The 20,237-nt window shown below is 49.7% G+C and overlaps 6 protein-coding genes across 6 annotated transcripts; 4 read left to right on the top strand and 2 right to left on the bottom strand.

Moving 5' to 3' along the window:
- Positions 1–901: 901 nt before the first annotated feature.
- On the top strand, positions 902–2,289 carry ColSpa_11678 (uncharacterized protein; the record flags this gene model as incomplete). Its single annotated transcript, XM_049277890.1, has 2 exons — positions 902–1,151; positions 1,298–2,289. 2 exons carry the CDS (start codon positions 902–904, stop codon positions 2,287–2,289), a joined length of 1,242 nt encoding a protein of 413 aa, XP_049133847.1.
- A 2,896-nt stretch (positions 2,290–5,185) lies between these two features.
- ColSpa_11677 (short-chain dehydrogenase/reductase tropE) lies at positions 5,186–6,206 on the top strand (the record flags this gene model as incomplete). The annotated part of the gene is made up of 3 exons (XM_049277889.1): positions 5,186–5,249; positions 5,302–5,913; positions 5,989–6,206. The coding sequence occupies 3 exons, from the start codon at positions 5,186–5,188 to the stop codon at positions 6,204–6,206; spliced, it is 894 nt and encodes a 297-aa protein (XP_049133846.1).
- A 796-nt stretch (positions 6,207–7,002) lies between these two features.
- Positions 7,003–7,926, top strand: ColSpa_11676 (uncharacterized protein; the record flags this gene model as incomplete). Its single annotated transcript, XM_049277888.1, has 1 exon — positions 7,003–7,926. The coding sequence occupies one exon, from the start codon at positions 7,003–7,005 to the stop codon at positions 7,924–7,926; it is 924 nt and encodes a 307-aa protein (XP_049133845.1).
- A 2,689-nt stretch (positions 7,927–10,615) lies between these two features.
- On the top strand, positions 10,616–12,401 carry ColSpa_11675 (high-affinity fructose transporter ght6; the record flags this gene model as incomplete). The annotated part of the gene is made up of 3 exons (XM_049277887.1): positions 10,616–10,632; positions 10,689–11,865; positions 11,928–12,401. 3 exons carry the CDS (start codon positions 10,616–10,618, stop codon positions 12,399–12,401), a joined length of 1,668 nt encoding a protein of 555 aa, XP_049133844.1.
- Positions 12,402–12,817: 416 nt separating this feature from the next.
- Positions 12,818–13,582, bottom strand: ColSpa_11674 (uncharacterized protein; the record flags this gene model as incomplete). Its single annotated transcript, XM_049277886.1, has 1 exon — positions 12,818–13,582. The coding sequence occupies one exon, from the start codon at positions 13,580–13,582 to the stop codon at positions 12,818–12,820; it is 765 nt and encodes a 254-aa protein (XP_049133843.1).
- Positions 13,583–17,873: 4,291 nt separating this feature from the next.
- On the bottom strand, positions 17,874–18,848 carry ColSpa_11673 (uncharacterized protein; the record flags this gene model as incomplete). Its single annotated transcript, XM_049277885.1, has 1 exon — positions 17,874–18,848. One exon carries the CDS (start codon positions 18,846–18,848, stop codon positions 17,874–17,876), a length of 975 nt encoding a protein of 324 aa, XP_049133842.1.
- Between the last annotated feature and the right edge of the window lie 1,389 nt (positions 18,849–20,237).

Here is a 20,237-nt window from a genome sequence, read left to right as displayed (position 1 = left end):
CATGGCACAAGAGGCCCCAGAGCCCGGTACCCGCTTCGGGTTTGCCGCCGGGATCGGATAGTAGGCTTTACCCCTACCCTGGTCCAAAAGAATTGCTTTCTAGGTAGTTTAAGCTTAACGGAACACACACTCAATGTTTCTCTTTTCATTCTTAAGATCCTTGAGCTCAACCTCTCCCGCAATCCAGCTATACTATTCGCAGCTTTCACAATATCATCATTCCTCCTCTTCCTCCTCTTCCTCCTCCTCCTCCTCCTCCTCCTCCTCCTCCTCCGTGTACTACCACCATTCATGCTACAGTCAATGATCGCACAGTTTTTTTTCTCTTTCATCGTCGATTCAAAGTGCCCAGGCATACTGCTGCTGCTCGCCGCACAGTATCTGCCTCCTCTCTGCGGCACCAGGGAATCTCAACCCAAATCGCTGCCTCATTTCACCAGACCACACTCAATCCTCGCCACCGCTTCTTTCCAATTACCGTCGTTTGAACTGCCTTCAGATGTCTGCGTCGTCGCGAAGACCAGTCTTTGACTGCCAATCTCCACTTGACGAGGAGTCACACGAGGACTATTAAATCGCCCAGCAAAACGGACACAATCGGCAATGTCTCGATGCTTTTAATGGGAAGATGCTGCCGGAAAAACTTAATTTACTAGAGTCTGCCTGTGCAATTCGCGGAACTCGACACCACGATGATTTCACTAAATCGTGACCAGTGGCTGACCTTTGCTCCTCGTCAGAATGGGGGGCCGATCGGTACGCCAGGGCTCGCAACGCCCGGCTGATTATGAGCAACACAATACCCGAAATGCCCACGCCCGAAGTCAAGCCTTATTGCATCTGGTTCCCTGATATTGCGACTGAGGAGACGTATCGGGAGCTTGCCTGACGCTACCCAGACATGCGTTACCACGTTGGCCGTGCTTGTGCTGTGGCGGGCTACAGCACCTTGTATGGCGAGCTCAATCTGTTACCTGATGTTTCTATCGCAGAAGAAGCTCGGGATAACCGACTCTACAACATCTTTGAGGCCATTGTCCACCAAGATACAAGATACGCCGTCATGGATGACTACACTCGCACAGTCAACCTCCAGTCCCCTAAGCCCGGGTGCCTCAACGGCGACACAGCCGTACGATCCACAATAGTCAGTACGCCTGTTGAACCCCCGTATGAGGCCGATTATCGCGTGCATCCATGGCACAACGTCTTTTTAAGTAACTACGATTACTAATTTGACAATTTGACATTCAAGAAGACGCACACGTCGCGCCGACTTCCTCACGGGATCCCACAGTTACAACGCTAGACCGCGAGTTTCTTGACCTATTATGGAAACCGCTGCCTCGGGATCTGCCTACAACGAACAAGGACGCGCTGATTATTGCAGCCGTCTGGGACGGTAACGTAGACCGCTATCATCGTCTGCGGCGTTCAAAGCTTGTCCCTAACGAGATCTCAGCTGTCGTACGCGGTGCTTATCACCATACGCCCTTTGCAAGATGGCTGGACACGTGTTTGCACGGCATCTACACAAAGTACGAGTGGCTATACGTCCGGGAGGCTGTTAACGCGCAGTTCGTTATGAACAATGACCTTTCTCGCGTCACCACTGACACCGATGGCCAAGATCTACCCGCGATGTTCTGGTGGCCTCATATGCCACACGAGAACACGCTACGGGAGTTTGTGTGGAGACGTCCCGACTTTAAGCATCAGGTGACGCTCGCTTGCATCGCTGGAGACTATCAAGAGCTGTTCGACGAGCTCCAGCCCCAGGTCAACCCGTCGCAGTGGCAATGGCAGGTCGCGTGCCAGAGCACACACCCGTACTACCGCCAGGCTGTTGAACGGCGCGCGGCTGAAGAGAAGCTCGAGCTGTTCGGCGAGCCAGAAAATTTCACGACTTCCGGGTATGATAACGGCTGGAGCAGGACGTACTTGCGGTTCAACAAGGATCCGTCTTCACGCGAGTTGGCGTACATGCCCCACAATATTCGCAACATACCGGATCATGAGGGCAATGGCCTCGAGTCTTGGGAGGACGCGAGCGGCGATGTGCTCAACAAGCACATGCAGCTCCAAATGGCCAAGTGGGCGACGTCTATTAGCCAGACGGACGAGGAAAGGGCGCCTGAGGGCATGTTGTATTCGTCCAGTGCTGGCATTAAGCGCCGCAAGACTCCTGCACCGAAACCGAAGAAGCCAAAGGACGTTTCATCACTGGATGATCACTATCCCGAGGACAGCGATGGTCAGACCGAGCCTCAAGAGTCGGGCCCTATTTGACTTGACTCCATAACAGAATGGCCAAATCACATATATAGTGACCAGTGTACCTATAAGTAACAAGCTTTATGCTGTTCAAGCATTGCAACTCGCACTTGACTGAATCTTCAAGAGGGCATGGCCTGAGGAGTGCCACCACAATTTAGGCACAGCTCAGCTGAGATGTTGGCATTACTCACACTATCTTCGCATACGTTTCAACAACACCTAACACTCTAGTAATAGATGGCCCTCATTTATCCACCTGCTCACCCTGCTCACCTTCAACCCTCACCCAAGAGGGCAGTAAAGCAGCCAGAGCAAGGTGAGTACTTAGGTGAGGCAGTCGCACTTGAACCGCCTAGTTGACTGACACTTTATCTGCTTCCCCTCTTCATGTGCAATCTATCAAAACCAAAGTCACAGCCTCAATTAATGTCTCAATCCCCACCAACAACAGGCATAATGCCAATTCAAAGACAACTCACAAAATAGCGTAGCCGATAGCGTTCTGAGTGACACTCAATTTAAATTGAAGATCCTTGTCACTGGCGGCAGTCCGCTGGCTGCCCGCGGCTATTTTATCTGAGGCAATAGAAAGACAAAACCTCAGATATATAGATGACCCATCAAGAAGAAAATCCTCGCTCAATGAGTTTCAATCTCATCCAGCTCGTAGACATTTCGGATGAAAAGCTTCATTCATCGAGTTGCTTTAAAGCTCTGCGAAGTCTCTGAACTGGATTACTGGGATTACCATCTTCCGACCATCCGCTGTTGCGCTGAAGGTACCGCAGGGCAGCCTGGACTAAGAAGGAGTAACTAGGGGTAATGGAAGTACGTGAAATAGATTGAAAATCATTATGGGCATCTGCAATATCAAGGACCATCTTAGTCGTAGTATTCAACGTAGCCCTGGAATATTGCTGCCATCTATTCAATGATTGACACTCAGTATCGACGTCATTGGGTGACAAATCCAGAATGTGCGAGTGCAATACAAACAAAACTCTAGGAACTTGTTAAGCTTCGATCACGATGCGCAATATGACTGTACTGACCTGAGAGTGACGGCTATTGCTTGACAGAGAACGCCACCATGGCTCCCGCACTGCCTTAGTATGTTTGCCAGTAAATCCTGGATCATGATATGCAAACCGTCTAATTTCTTCAATCTTAAGTAAAGATCTGTGATTTTGAAGGAAGAGAACACTTGATCAAGAATCCAGACCGCTTGGGCAGTTCGCCCAAAGGGTCCGATTGTCGAGCACCTTAATTGAGAAACTGTTGCGGAGGCATCAAAAAGAAATTCGAATTCGTCATTAGGGTTTACCATGCCTTTCGTGTCGACTGGTAGCTGTGATTGTGATTCCGGGGCGACACTTAGCAGCGGCTGTTCAGAAACTGTCACTTCGCAGAAGAATACTCTGCCGCACAGCATATCAGCATAACTAATACAAGAGATTCATGTACTTGAAAAGGACCAGTCGTCGATTGAAGAAAAATCATACCTCTCAAGAATAACGATCGCCCACCAGGTGTTCAGCGTTTCTTCAGTGCGGCTGCAAGAGTGTGGCCTCGGATCCGGACCACTGGCCAATGGCGTATTAACGTCTTTCGATAAATGCGACCATGCCTGATTATGGAGATGCAAGCGCATACGATAGGCCATACGGATACAACTAGCCACGGACACAAAACCCTCTTCAGGCTTGTGATCTGCGTATTCGTAGACCGCCAATAAGAGATAAGCCTGTATAAACGGTAACGAAGGCGGATACACGGCTTGGATCTGTGCAAAAAGGGATTTTGTGAAAAGGTAAAGTTGTCGTCGGTTTGATAGCCGGATCTCAATGTCAGCGTCGCTGTTCCGAGCCAGTCTTGGAGATGTATTGATCAGACACAAGCTTAATAGGAGAGCAGAGTACCCGGCTGGTGGAGTTGTTCCAGCCGATATAAGGCCTTCATGGAAGCGAGTTCGTGAAATGAATGGGAGGTAGCGATGAAATCCTTTGAAATAACAAGCGCTAGCTTCATCCACGAATAGGCCTGTAAGCTGAATTACATGCCGGATTTGGAAAAACAAGTTGATCTCCGGCCCAGAGAGATCTGCTTGTACTGAATATGAGCCATGGGGCACAGGACCGGCTTCGCGAGGGGCTCGATCATCGGTAGCTCCGAAGCGACAATGCAAACCTTTCCTATTGCATCTTGAGTCAGCAAATGGAGACCTATTGGAAAAAACCTGGTGCGAGGAGATTGCTTGCATTGTGCAGTAGCCGCAACGCGGTAACATCTTGTCACATTTCTTTTTACGGGTTTTGCAGGCCACGCAAACCTGGGCGGCATGAGTAGCCCTAAAGCGGCCGTTGGCGGCCGACATCATGACCCAAATACAAGAATCAGATTTAAAGGATTTCCAATTTCAGGCAAAGTCATTTGTGCATTTCCCAGGTTGTATATAGAGCATGGCCGAGATATGCTTTTAGTGCCAACAGAACGCCGCCCGACCCCGCATGAAGTTGATTTGTAAACGCATCTCGTTCGCCCATAAGCACCGTCATCTTTTGCATCGGCCGCCGTCGGGACTTGCAGCCGCCGCTAATCCGCTCATGGAAAACATTACTGGGGCGCCATTGGCCCATCATATGCCATGTTGAGGTAACGGAACTACCACCTATCCCTTTGTCTTTTCAATGTAGTCGCTGCAAAGGAAACCTAGGCACGGATGTGGCTGCAGGATGGTCTACGGACGCCACCTCAGTTGTCCGGACATTTTGGCGCGGGGTTTGAAGTATATAATGGCGAAGTCCGGCAGCAATACTCTAGAGTTCCTTGCTGGCGTTATACACCAAACTTAACCACACTCCTCGCATCAGTAATTATTGCATCATCTCAAACAGGAAAGGACGTCAAGATGAACTCCAGTGCGCTATTCAGAGTTGATGGTATCGTGGCTGTCGTCACCGGCGGAGGCTCTGGTATGTTGATCTCCGTCCTTCACTCAGACAATAGTACTAAAATAGTTATCAGGCATCGGTCTCACGATGGCAAGAGCCCTCGTCAATCATGGTGCCGCGAAGGTGTATATCCTTGGGCGTCGCCTTGAAGTACTTCAAACCGCAGCTAAGGAGCATTCGAACCTGATTCCTCACAAATGTGACGTTACTTCGAAAGAAGACCTCCAGGCTATTGTCGATCGCATCACCAAGGAAGTCGGATACGTCAACCTCGTCGTCGCGAACTCCGGTATTCTCGGACCCGCCGTGCGCTACAACCCGGCACATTCGATTTCGGATCTGCGCAGGGTTCTCTTCACCGAATTCTCGATGGAGGATATGACCGAAGTTTTGAATGTCAATGTCACAGCAGCCTTCTTCACCATGTCGGCTTTCCTCGAGCTGCTCGATGCCGGAAACAAGAATGCACTCAAAGGTGGCTTTGGCAAACCCGATAGGGAGGATAGCGACGTCGTAACCATCCAGAGTCAAGTCATCTTTACTAGCAGCATCTCCGCTTTCAGCCGTCATTACGCTTCGACGCCTCCGTACCTGGCCAGCAAGAGTGCAATCGCACAACTCACGAAACAGGCCAGCAGCCAGCTAGGCAGACACGGCATCCGTGTCAACGGCATGGCCCCAGGATGTAAGTCCTCTCATACCAGGGATAATAGTGGGAATTGTAGGAGACCGGTAGAACTAACTTGGTGTCTTTCCTCAGTATTCCCGTCAGATATAGCTGCGGGATTGATTGGTGACCGCAAGCCTGAGAATGAGGGGCCTGACGACGAGAAGTTCATTCCTGCCCGAAGATTCGGCGGAGATGAGGAAATGACTGGAGCAATTCTGTACCTTACTAGTCGCTCTGGGAGCTACTGCAATGGTTCGATCTTGGTTACAGATGGTGGTCGATTGAGCCTCATGCCTGCCTCGTACTAGGACAGCATGATGAGTCCGGAAAATGGTCTTCTCATCATGACGAAGGATCAACCGCATGTTGGAAGTTTGATGTTCCGATAGCTAAATCCCCAAAGCGGGTAATGAAACCGTTTAGAACCATAGAAGACCGAGGCATTGATTTGTGGGTAATGCAAGCTCTGATGGAGCGGTTGTGGGAGATCACAAAGATGGCAGAGTCTGTAAAATGCGTGAGTTAATGGTTTGATGATTTTACCCTGTGACCCAAATCAATCCAAGTTGAGTTTACAGAAGCAGAAATGTAGAAATCAAAGTCCATTGCCGAGACATGATGACATGGCGTCGTGACCGTTCGGTGGTTCAAGTTCTGTTGTGTGAATTGGGCAGCTGAACTTCAGCTCTTACCATCTCAATGTCGGAAGACACTGACTGTCTCTGCTGCCCGAGTTTGAGTTTGAGCACCAGGAAAATGACTAGAGATTGAGAACCTTGGTGTGTAGAAGCTTGCCCTTTGAAGCAAGTGAGTCACTGCCAGGGCACGTGAGCCGACAGGTCACTACAAGTACACTACTCCCCACAATACCCTCCTAGACCTAGACTTTTACTCTTCATCATCAAAACAACCCACGTCCTCTGACAGTCACCGCTTGGAGACGCGGGAAGACGAAAGTCTAACCTCTCGCTGTCTCCACAAAAGAAGTATTCAATGATAAATAATATCGTCCAACACATAGAAAAGTAAGAAACCTACATTGTCAATACGAATGGCATGGCTGTATTCTTTGACCATAATGCACAAGCGCGTTCTGCGACGGCAATGGCGTCCATCCAGATCGTGTCAGATCTTCACCTGAGTAATCAAGACTACGACAACTACCATATTGAACGAAACGCACCATATCTCGCACTGCTTGGAGATATTGGATGCGTGAAAGATGTGGGTTTCGTCGGATTTCTCAATAGGCAGCTCGCTGAATTCCACGTTGTTTTCCACGTTCTCGGAAATCACGAGCCTTACGGCTCTAGTTGGGAGGATATTCGCGAAAAACTAAACAGCTTCCAAGAGGCCAATCGAAAGAAGCGCGAAGAAGACCCATCTTCTGGCATAGGAGAGTATGTTCTCATGTGCCAGAGAGAATACTCGATCCCTAGTGCCGATATCACCATACTTGGCTGTACGCTCTTCTCCAACATCCCCGACTCCAAGCTGACGCCGGTCAGTAACGGACTCAACGATTTCCGTGAAATTGATGATTGGACTGTTGAAGAACATTGCCAAAGACACAAAGAAGACCTGGAGTGGCTCAACACTAGGATCAAGGCAATAGCAGAGGATCCTCGCCGCAAGATAGTCATCCTCACGCATTATAGTCCGACCGAGGACAGCCGTGCTGTCAAGCCACTACATGCCAACAGCAACCTCAAGTCCGGGTTTTCAACGGATCTGCGAGATCAACCCTGCTGGGAGAACCCACAAGTCAAGCTATGGGCGTTCGGCCACACACACTACAATTGCGACTTTGTCGATGAAGGAACCAGGAAACGCGTGTATACGAACCAGAAGGGCTACTCGGAGGGGCGCTCGGCAGGATTCCGAGCTGGAAACGTGGTTCAGATAAGCCAAGTGCTGGAACAAAGCCCTGGGGCCCTGGCACACGCGTCGCTCATACTGCGTGCTTATACGATAAACCGGAGATTTGAGACACTCGTCGAGGAATCCTCGACGAGGATTATTGGTTGAGCAACAGGGGTTGAAACCAAGACTGGATCAGTTCCTCAATTCCGAAATAGAGCAGTGCGTATGCTAGTAACAATCGTCCAAATTTGTCGGCCATCGGGAGATACAGGAACAGGTGAAGCTTAAAACTTCTTCCGATTGTTGTTGCATGTTTCTCGGAGGTTCTCATAATGGTGAGTCTGTGAGATGGGCTGCCTGATCAGGCGAGGAAGACCCCCTTTCCTCCAAATATCGCTGTCCCCGTATCCGGTGGATGCAGGGCTCGGTCAGCTATCTAGACCCAAGCTACAGGACGTTCGGTCTAGAAGTGTCTGCAGCCAAGCTCACCGACTCTGTGGTGTTGTTTTGGGCATTGGCCCCCTTCCCCCCTCCAAAGTCGTGATTGCGGAGGAAGTCGGGGACTGACCGGTGGCACTGGGGAACACATATTGGGGAATACGGGATGACCAGGAAGACTGGGAATAGAGCGCAATCGGAAATTGTCGTTGTTTGCAGAATCTTTTACTATTGCGCGGCGCAAAACGTGGAGAAAGGGTGCGACTCTGGGGGCAGTTAGGAGAGGAATTCGGAGCGACTCTTTGAAGCCTGAAAAAAAAAATGGCGAAAATATGTCTGTACACCTGTAGTATCATAGAGTCTGTCAGAGCCAAGCCGCGGCTCTCCATTTATCATTTCTCTTTCTCCATCAAAAGACGTTGGAGTCGGTCCGTTGATTTTAGCGAGACGGCGTTGGGGGTAATTCCCACTTGGAATCGGACCGTTCGAACTCTACTCCTATTCCATCCCGAACTGCGGGGAACGGGCGCATCTGGCGCATTCAACTTGGGGCCCCGACGTTCCGCGCCTGGCGGTCAACATCCCATCGGAGGAGCCGGGGAACTTCGTGGAGGTACAGCTACATTGGCGGAAGTCCCACGGGGTTTGAGACAACAAAGTCTAATAGTTAGGCGAAGAAAGAGGGGAAAGAAAGTGGCAGTCTGGGGAACTACCCAACGCATCGAGCTGGACAGTTGTATGGCGATCTGAAGAAAGGTATCCAGATTTAGTGGGCGAAGGAACAAAGCTACACCGTAGTATAGACACTGCGACGGCGTCAACAATTGAGTGAACTTCATACAAACATCCCTGCATCCAACATTCCTGCTCCGACAGTGAGCACCTGGCTGCGCCAAGCACAATGCTGATTGTAAGGCTGCACGCTGGCGCGCGTCCCCAGGGCAAGGCGTCGGGACCGCTCAGCGTCGAGAATGTGTCGAAGTGCCTTGAACCGCAGTCTCAGTCGCAAATTGCAAGGATGGCATTGATTCATCAGGCAGTCTACGTAGGAAATTTCACAGCGTGGATTCTATTTGCTAAAACTACGTAAGCAACACTCTTCCTCAACCAGGTTGCGACTTTATGCGACTTGACGAGTTGGCAGACATGAGGCGGTTTCTTCTCCAATGAGAGGAACGGCTCGGACGCGCCGTTGGCTGACTCGCACGTGAGGCGTCTTTGGATCGTCATTGCTTTCTTATTCTTGGCGTTTCTCCAATTTCCAAGACTTTACAGCACCATGTGTTGTACACGCGCTTGGCCCCACGTATCCTCTGCCGCTTTCGAAAAGCTCATCGCCTTGCACAGTGAGATGGTTTGAAGATGAAGGAAGGGGAAGCGAAAGTGGATATTGTGCCGGATTTTGACTAAGAGCAACCTTTTCAGCTTCTCGCCGTGAGCTTGCCTTGGCAGCATTGGCCGGCTCTTGGCTGCACAATTTGATTCCGTGTGCCAATGTTCGCTCACCCCTGCTGCTGCCGCCTATGACGGTGGCCAAGCGGTCGATCTCCAAGCCTCACCCTGAATTCACCCAACCAGTGTTGGCCGAGTGAGCCCCATGAATAGGTACATTTTCAGTCTTCTAGTGCATTTTACGCCTCTGAGAGGCAGAGAAAACGAGATAGAGTCAGGAATTTACTCAGGCTACCAGTTCGCTTTGAATTTGTTTTCGTCTTTGGCCCACCTGAACTCGCAGCTCCATCCCACCCTCGCCCGACTCATCAACAACCCACGGTCCGCCCTTGTAGAAAGTGAACTGTCACTTTCACCCCCGGATTATCGATGCTTCTTGTCCTGGGCCGTCGCGTGTGTGGCTCCTGCATCTGTCCCCCGGAATCACTGCAAGGGATTGCGTGGGATTGGATGGGATGAGCATGGATTATGTCCATGTACGGATACACGCGGTACTTTCCACGTCTTTCCCACACCTTGCTTCGACCCTCACCACCTTATTCACCCTTCCTAGTCTGCGCCCCCAGCGACAAGAGAGGATAGGACCGAGTCGGCCTCTGGGCAACGTCATAGTAGCGTTCCCAGTCATTATACTCCGGTCAGCAGACTTCGACTTTTTATCGTCCATGCAATATCGGCGCGGCAGCATGTGTGGACTGTAGTATAAAGCCATCATGGTGCGTTTGGGTGATTCCTGGGAATGTCGTGCCCTGGGCCTACCCAGTTCTCTCCTCGACTGGTCATCAAAACGCCTACATTTCTCACCTCCATAACCTCTTCTTTTGCAAGCTTTTAGTAATCTGGATCATCGCGACACCCGCATGATACCTTGAACGCCGATTCTCTGTTCCTTTGCGAACTAGCACATCTAATTACAGTAACACACCGTCAAAGAAAGGCTATCTTAGCTACGTTCTTCAAAACCATGGGGTTGGGCAAACTGTAAGCTCCTCACGCTGCCGGTGTGTTAGTCCTCCGATAACTGATATACAGCACAGGTCAATCCGCGTCAATGGCGCTGACTGTGGTGCTGAGGCTCTCGTGCTTGGTGTTATCACCAGCATCGGAGGTTTCCTCTTCGGGTACGATACTGGTCAGATTTCGTCCATGCTCCTCTTCACCGACTTTAAAACACGTTTCGCTACTGGTGACATCGGACCTGACGGCATTCCGGAATGGGTCCCAACTACCCAGTCGCTCATGGTCTCGCTCATGAGCATTGGTACCCTCATCGGCGCTCTCTCCGGTGCTTATACAGCCGACTGGTGGGGTAGAAGAAGAAGCTTGAGCTTCGGTGTCGCTGTGTTCATCATTGGCAACGTCATTCAGATCACGGCCATGAACTCATGGGTTCACATGATGATGGGCCGCTTTGTCGCCGGTCTCGGCGTCGGTAACCTGTCCATCGGTGTCCCCATGTTCCAGTCCGAGTGCTCCCCTCGCGAAATCCGTGGGGCCGTCGTTGCTTCCTACCAGCTGCTCATTACTTTCGGTATTCTGATCTCTAACTTGATCAACTTCGGCGTCCGCAACTTCCAAGAATCCGATGCCTCGTGGCGTATCGTCATCGGCCTCGGTATCGGCTTTTCACTTCCTTTGGGGTTGGGTATCCTTTTTGTTCCTGAATCGCCCCGTTGGCTCGCTGGCCGCCAGGATTGGGAGGGCGCGCGCATGGCCATGGCCCGTCTACGTGGCTTGAAGGATGACCCCCACTGCGAACTTGTTGAGAAGGATCTCCAGGAGATGTTCAAGGTTATCGAAGAAGAGTCAAAGACCGGCTACGGTACTTGGCTCGAATGCTTCACCGGGTCTTCTGGCATCCCCAAGACTGTCTACAGGACTTTATTGGGATGCTGTCTCCATTTTTTGCAACAATGGAGTGGCGTGAATTATTTCTTCTACTATGGAGCTACGATTTTTGAGTCTGCTGGTATCGAAGACCCCATCATGGTGCAATTGATTCTCGGAGCTGTCAACGTCGCGTGTACCTTCTTCGGTTTGTACGCCGTTGAGAAGTACGGCAGACGGTGGCCGCTGTTTATCGGTGCAGTTTGGCAGACAGCTTGGCTTACTGTCTTTGCCTCGGTCGGTACAGCTCTGCCTCCCGAAACCAACAGCACGACTGGCATTGTCATGATTGTGTCGGCTTGCATGTTTATTGCTTCCTTCGCTAGTGTAGGTTTTGGCATATTCTCACCTGGCAAGTGCATTAGTTCGTGCGCTGACTTTTCCAACAGACCTGGGGACCTATGTGTTGGTGCGTCATTGGAGAGACCTTCCCTCTTCGCACCAGAGCCAAGCAGGCGTCTCTCGCCACAGCCGGCAACTGGCTTGGAAACTTCCTTATCTCCTTCCTTACACCCTATGCAACCGCTGGCATTGGGTACGCATACGGATTTGTCTTTGCAGGCTGCAACTTGGCTGGTGCGCTGCTTGTCTGGTTCTTCCTCTACGAGACTAAGACTCTGTCCCTCGAGAACGTCGACCGCATGTACAGCGACCCCAGCGTCAAACCCTACTCTTCCAGCAAGTGGGTGCCGCCAGGTTACATTACACGAAAGCAGAAGGACGAAACAGCCTTTCATCGCGCTTCGGTGCACACCGACAACACTGCTGTTGGCGACCAGCACAAGGAGAAGACGAGTGATGACGAAAGGCCGTTTTCGGAACACCACCAGACTAAGCAAGAGCCTTTGGCCAACAACGTCTAAATGTATTATAAGCATGGGGAACTGGGAAGCATAGGCTTTGCTTTGCGTATGGCGCTTCAACACTTGGATATGCTTTTATGACTATATTAATACGGCACGTTACATTCATAATGATTGAAATAGACAGATACTTGACCTATGCTTGGTTACCTGATCAGCTTGCCTCTGATTCTAGTTCACGCCGCATGTCTCGATTATACAGCTACCGCATCGATCTTTCTTCGTGTTTAATCACTCAAGCTACTATAAATCCCTCGCTTCACAGAGCGTATCTGCGGCGTAGCTCCGCAATCCAAACAAAGACGAAACTCATGGTCAGCATAAAGCCCCTTTCTGGCGCATTCACATCGAAATTAGCCTGGTTACTTGATTTATCAATTATAGTTATATACATATGCGAATGCTAGCAGTCAGTCTTACTGTGCCCCTCCTGTACGCATGAAGATGTTTGACGGTCTATCGCGGTGCGCAAACTGTTCATCGACCTCGTACTCAATCTCCGGACCGTCTTGTTTAAAGCCCAGCTTCGAGTATACAAGTCTGCCCATGGTCGACGCCTCGAGGAGCAATTCCAGCTCCCCACGTCGCTTGGCCTCATCAAGACCCCACTGCACCAGCTTCTTGGCGATTCCCTTTCCTTGGAACTTAGGATCCACGCCACACATGTCCAGCACGAAGACTGCCGGCTCATCCGACATCGCCTTTTCGCGGATAACTTCCTCACGGCGCTTGTGCAGAGACCCCATGCACGCCGCGGCATAACGCTGCTCGGTCTCATTGCCGGGGAAGATGGACTCGAGGTTGAGATCTTTGATCAGGTCTTTCGGGGGCGGGTCGCCGTGGCCCTCAACGGCCGATTGTTGGACCCAGATGGCCATGCCGACAATTATGCGCTGGCCGGATTGGTTTGGATCCGGGAGGGTGGCCTTGAGAAAAACAGTGTTCGGCTCGCCCTTGTTATTCTTGGTCACGGAACCGAAGCGTTTGGTCATGCGTGAGGCGTGAAAAGCCTGGCCTTCGGGGGTGTCCCAGCCGGGATTCATGGACATAAAGACGCCATCATGGACTTGGTGACCGAAGGCGTTACTGACGACCTTGTAGATTTGGGTGAAATCTTCGGGTTGCGAGATGACCTCGATCTGTACGTCGGGGTTCTGCCCCGCGCTGGTGGTGCACGTCATGGATGTTGCGGGGAAGTTGGGGTTTAGTGTGGGGGGTAAGTTGGCGATGTCTTTTGACTGATTTTCCGTTTGTATAGTATCAAAATGTTCAATCTGGGACGATTAGACGGTACAAGATGCGATCTTTAAGTGGGAGGATTGATGCGAACAGGTGTCGTCTGGTGAACAAGCGGGGAAAAGGAGACTACCAAGATAAGACCCGGTACACAAGCAAGACTGCCAGCGGAAGCTGACCCTGGTCAATGCATGAAACATCCGGTTCTCAACGCAAATGGCCCACTGAACTCCGCAATTCGGAGACTCGCCAAACCAGAAGACTCAATAAGCAAATTCGTGCTAGCGTGAAGAATTGGAAATTGTTGTCGATAAACAAAGCGCTCGACGAGTCACTAAGGAGGTGTTACTAACATATTGGCTTCATAAAGATCAAGATTGTTGGTTAACCTTTCGCAACTTCTGGAAACTTGGAGCTTCTGACGCTTGAATCAATGAGAACTTTCGACAGCTTCAAAAGGCGAACAGTCTCAGTTGCGTTGATCAAGAGACAGAACGAGTCAGACAGAACAAGGAGGACACCGCGACGGCCTAATGGGAATTGACAGAATCTACAACTGCATCATATGCACGATCAGACCTACTAGCAGAAACTGGCTGGCTTAAGTACACCGAACGTTAATAAATGCTGTTGAAGGCTCAAGACTTGGTGGCAAACGTACAGCTATATCACCACAGGCTACACCAGACTCGCAGGTGAACAAAAGCAAACAAAATTGGCTAGGTTTAGCCCCTATAGCTTGATTGCAGCCTGTACGACTGATGCCCATGGTGGAAACCTTCTGTAAATCAAGAAGATTTTGACACCTTTCAATGCGAGCTTGTGTTTTCTACTATCGGCCCTCGAGTGAAGCTCTTGGCCATTTTCATTGGCTTGAACTAGTGCGAAGAATCATTGCTGTCTTGATAAACTTTACTACTTTCCACAGAGCGAATATTGAGGTTATATACAGGCATATGCGTGAGTGATGATGGGGACAAGTTCAAAGTCAAAACCATACGCTCATCCTTCAAAGTATGAAGTAAAGTTCTGAGACTCCAAGAAGTTGTCTCTGAACGCGAAGTACCCCTCTGGGGTAGAATGAATCTTTCTGGGCTTCTTTGCCAGTCAGATGTTCCAGAAAATAACTCATGTCTCACTCTGTTGCGCCAAAAGCGCGATTCACTTCAATATCATTAATATCATTGAGGCTTTTGAAGCATTGTACAGCTGCCCAGGTCTCCCCTTTGTGTACACCAAATGAGACAATTCCACTAACGTTTTTCTCAAGAACAGCAGAATGTGTCCCATTTAGGAGCAAGAACGCAACCGAGCTTCCTTCAAACAGTCTTTGAGGTTCCCAGGGACGTACGAATGACCTGTGTGCAGCGGACGTGAAATCGTTGGAAAGACGGCAGAATATGAAGCATTTTTTTATCGATTGTTGAATCTTTGAACATTATAGTGGCGAAAGAGAATGATGCTCTCTGCGAGATAATAGTTGCTAGTCCCGCGTTCTCAGGCCACTGTGGTTCAAGCCCTGAGATGAAGGCCCGAGTTGTCATAGCGTTTGACGGACATCGTTTCCATAGCACCTCTCTATAAATTACCATTCGATTGTTGAATTTTATCCGAGCGAAATGGCTCAATGGGCGATCGAGTCTTTGTCGCAGAAGATTGATCACCGACTGACGAGCGAGCCTGTGGGACGCTGAAATGTAAACAAAGGGTAAGCACTCAAAGCGCGTTGACATAGAAACTATCGGAAGTTGAATCTCTAAGCCGAAATTTGTGATGGTATAGTATGGTTGGAGGACGCTCATGTTCATGTCATATCGCTCGGTGAACTCGTTGTAACTGGGCTGTAACCGGCGGAGCTAGTAAAAGACCTTGGGGAGGTTACCAGCATACCGTGTGAACCTTCATCTCCCTCCCAAGCAAAAAGGGTATGGTCGTTAGACGTCTTCATGATCTCATCTTGCAGTCTCCGGAACGTACACAAGACAGTCAGTCTCTTGCGGCTCGCGTGTCAGTCTCTCCTTGCCTTCAAAGCTCGTCCAGACATTTTTGACTTTGGCAGCATGTCGGAAGAGACGGATCCACCCGACGAAATTGGATTTGCCTTGTAGTTGTTGTTTGCTTGATGGGGCGGTGCTAGTTGCCATCTCGGCGTTTGTTGTGCCCCACGTGGGTGCGATGGAGATACTGTCTAGTATCGGGAAGAGTTGAAGGCTTCAAAGTAGAGACTTCAAAAAAAGAAATTCCAGTGCTCATAAAGTATTGCCCTGGGCTCATAAGCACTTGAACATATGAAGAGGTGATCTATTCATGTGTATGATGATCATCGAAAGAGGAAAGTTCCTCATGGAATTTTCCTCCAGACAGCCTTTAAGAGGCTGCATGCTACTGAGACATACAAACGGAGTGTGGGGCCCACCCTCCAACTGAACGCCTTGCTTCCCTCGCCGGAAATTGTCGGATTCGATACTCCAAAGATGCCGAGGAGCGAATATGCCTCATCTTCTACACTGGTCGTCTTCCTACGAGAGGCCCAAGACATCTTCTGTGCCACACTGGCTGTATGCAGTTTCCTTCTGTCCAGTAAAATATCCTCCTGAATCCCGGTGATCTGCGAAACCAGACCAGAAAGGCTGGACTTGCCATCCAAAGTGTGGAGGCTCCATCTACTATCGAAGAAGACAACTTCATTCGCAGCAACAAGCTCTTGCAAAGTCCAACCCCGAGTGAACCACGCACTGAGTCGAAAATCCGAGTCCGTTTGCCAGATTTCAGTTCCAGGGGGCATATCTTCCATGTAAACGAAGCATATCTGCGAGGCCTCGTACCAGCCGTACATTGAGTTGATCGCTTCTGATAGGTCAGCGCTACTGGATTTGTCGATACAGCATGTATCAATCCATGCATAAACAAGATTGTATTCAAGGGCTTGAGCGCAAAACGAAAGGATTTTTTGCCAGCCTTCTTTCAGTTTTGCCGACGGAGTGGCATGCTTGAGTTCTTGGAAGGTTGCTTCATCAGAAGGCATCCTCCATCTGTGCGACAGAGTGGCGTACGGTGGGATCTCGCCAACGTGCAACTCGAGCTGAAGGTCAAGTAACAGTATATCAGGCTCTCTTATTCGAAAAAAATGCATAACGAGAGAGTGAAAGTGTGTCTATCAAACGAGACCTTTGTTATTAGTAAGATCACGCAGCGGGCTGTAATCCCTTCTAAGGGTGAAGTTGTGCTCGGTATCAGGTGATACGTAGGTTGAGAACGGGACGCCATGCAGCGTGAGTGGCGCCGTATTGCGCCACAGTCTCGAGACAATAGTAAAAGCTCATAATTCATCCCATTTTCTGACCTTCTGTGGTTTCTACCTCGAAAGGCTGGGTTTGTCTGTTAGCAAATCTTCAGCACAAATGTTTCGTGAACGCGCAACTCGGCAGCAGCTTGTGCCGGTGATCAGCTTGGCCAAGCTTATTTACATGTTTTCAACCCAAAACCACTACATGACCAGCCCGTCGCACTCGTTTCTTTTCATCAGACTTTACACTTACATATCCAACCCAGGTAGAAAGAAGTGGGCGAGAAAAAAGCGGTTCCTCCACGGACCAGGAGGAACGACGCCTCTCATTCCTTCAGACTCGCCTAGATTGTATTCAAGCTCGCCCTATGTGACAGACCCAATCTTACGCATTACGTAGAGGCAGCACCAACTACACCATCGTCATGAGGCAGCATATACTGCCGTGACCTACAGCCTCACACACACTGAGTACACTTGCTTCGTTGAACCACCAGCACCATTAGCCTCACAGATGTTTAAATCACGCAGCAACTCAAGATCGGCGTGAGTCACATGTTTCTAGAAGCGTTCAGACTACTCTTTACGATGTAATTAAACGCGGATTTTGTCACAATCTTGCTGTGTTGCAATTTTGATATTCTATGTGACACTGACGTTATTTGAAGTTTGTTATGCTTGAGCCAAACTTCATGTTACTTTCACTTCGAGCTCCAACCCCTCAAAGCTGACTACAACGGAGGTCCGTTTCTTTTGAAATACGAGGAGCAGAATAAAAACGCTAAATTGATACCCAGCAAAACAAATTCTATCAAGGCTAAAAAACAAACACATTCCTCAGATACAGTACAGAACCAATTTTACAAATCATGCAGAGCCCACAGTAAATTCCTTGACAACCTGGCACCGAGGAGCAGCGCCATCGGTGGCTGATTCGCAGCGCTCGCCTTTCAGAGTCGCGGCCAGGCCCTCTTCTCCTCCACACGGGCAAAGTGACGAGATCGCTTATTGGGAGCAGTCTTAGGAGAAACGTCACTGAAGCCGTTCTTGGCAGAGTCCCAGAGCTTGTTGTCGGAGGTGATGAAGGGGGCGCCAGCGTACTTGTCCAGGCTATTGCCTTTGCCAGTGAAGAAATCAGAGAGCTCATCAAGCAATGGGACGGCTTCGATGGTCTCGTTCTTGGACATGGAACGCTTAGTAAAGGACTCCTTGCAGGAGTTACGGTTGGCAATCTGGCCGGCGTTGTCGCTCATAAACTTGCAAGCCTGCTCAAATGTGGTCTTTGCGAGTGTATCATTGCGACCCTTGTTGAAGATACCGGCAATGTTTTCCATGTCGAGGTGCAAAGACTGGATGGGCTTGTTAGTGCCGTCAGGCTGACCGTCGAGCCAGATGCAACGCTGGCGGACTCCGTCGAGAATAGCACCCCAGTTCCACTCGTATCCACACTGGAAGCCCAAGTCGCCAATAGGAATAAAGACCTCATCGCGTCTGGCCTGGGTATCGCTGCCCTTGAGGATGATATTGGACACGCAGATGCCATTGCCACCAGGCTGAATATCCAGAGACTTGAGGTTGAAGCCATTGTTGGTCTTGAAACTCTGGATCGGAGCCTCAGCATTCTTGAGGCCGCTGAAGAGTTCTATATCGCCATTGTTACGACACTGGTCATCGGGATTTTTGCTGTTGCCCTCGAAGACACCAAAGATCTGGGTGTTGGAGAAGTCGGAAAGGATGATCGAAGGCGGATTGCCGCTGGCATCCTGATTGTCTCCGATCTCCATGCGAATGGTGTAGAAATCAACTTCCTTGGGCTTCTGGGTAATCGCCTGCATGATGCCGATGCCAGATGAGACGAGTCCCAAGAAGGTGCCGACGTTGCCAATGGCGGTGGCGAGGGTTGCAACTGCTCCGATGGCGGCCATATTGATTGAAAAGAGTGGTAAAAGTGAAAGTAGTGGAAATATTCCTAAGCGAGTGACGGAAAGCACAAGAATAAAGAACGAGAATGCAACTGAGAAGTTGTATTGGGGAATCGTCTGTAATTTAATGACGAGAAGAAGAACGTCTGCTTTCGAGGGAGATCATGATGTCTTTTATAAGGTCTCCAGGCCACAACATTTGCTTGCTTGATACAATCTCCATGACACCACTTCATCTTACTGTAGGGCCATATTGTCATACTCCTATCTTGTCCGGTTGTTCGAAGTATCACTGTATTGCAGTCAAATGTAGTTAAAATCCACACCGAGCGGAATCCTCCGTATTACAGACCCTCATGCTATTCTCAGCTGCCAAGTTATCTAGCAAGGAATTCTGAGTTGAATAAACGAGATTAGTGTGGGATGCCTTAGCATGTATCTTAAGCGCGCCTAGCTACACGGCTCCATAATTCTGAAACCCACTCAAGAGGAGATCAGCACCGGCATTACTTTACAACTGTAATGACTTTCCTCTGAGCAGCACTTTTGAGTGGTTCAGTAGGCGTATAGTCTGAAATTCCCAAACAGAGGTGAACTCAAAATTTGAGAAAGCCGCACACGGGTTTCTCAGTTCTCTCCAGTGCAGCTGCTTGTGGTAGTAATTGACATTAAAGTGATGGTTTTGCACAGGTTCACTGCATTCAGGATGGATTTGCTGAGTTGGCCTCAGAATCAGATAAGCCCTGCACCAATACCGAACAGCTACATAATTACCAGGAATTCCCTAATGTGACTTTCAAAGCCATCCCCGGAAACCATACGAGGAGGGGTTCCAGTCTCCAGTACTCTAGACTAACTGGGTTGATGCTCAGCCCTACCGTGAATTTTTAGACTCATAGGCAAATCCAAGCAGACACTCTACTTCCCTCCCATCTAAAGGTTGAACTCCCTGGGGTGCCATGCACCATAGCGGCGCGTGCTACCGCACACCCTTCCACCCTGCAGAAATACAACAATCGCATAAAGGAGCAAATCCGCCAATATATGCCTTCTATAGACTAAAGACTTGGACGAACGATGCTGACTCGTCAAAGGACCGAAAACTTGATCATTGTGACCAGCCGTTTTGATAACTAGCTGCCCCGTTGGAAGTGGGTGCTTCTGGAACCTTGAGGTTGACTAGGATATGATATTCGCACCTGTCCGCATCTGTATCTTCTGCTATGTGCGTCTAGTCTTTTGAGATGGATGAGGCTGAAAAAAATGGAGAGCGCTGCTCACAAATAAGCTATTACCGCCGATCACAAAACATCAAGAAACATACAAAGGGGTTACCTCCGAGATCATCGCAGAATCTATGTGAAGGGAATACAAAAACATACCGCGGCCACT

This window comes from Colletotrichum spaethianum (genome assembly GCF_022836535.1).
Source record: "Colletotrichum spaethianum MAFF 239500 DNA, contig49, whole genome shotgun sequence".
Taxonomy (NCBI): Eukaryota; Fungi; Ascomycota; class Sordariomycetes; order Glomerellales; family Glomerellaceae; genus Colletotrichum; species Colletotrichum spaethianum.
The sequence above is the reverse complement of the archived record's forward strand: the minus strand, read 5'-3'. Positions and strand labels throughout refer to the sequence as shown.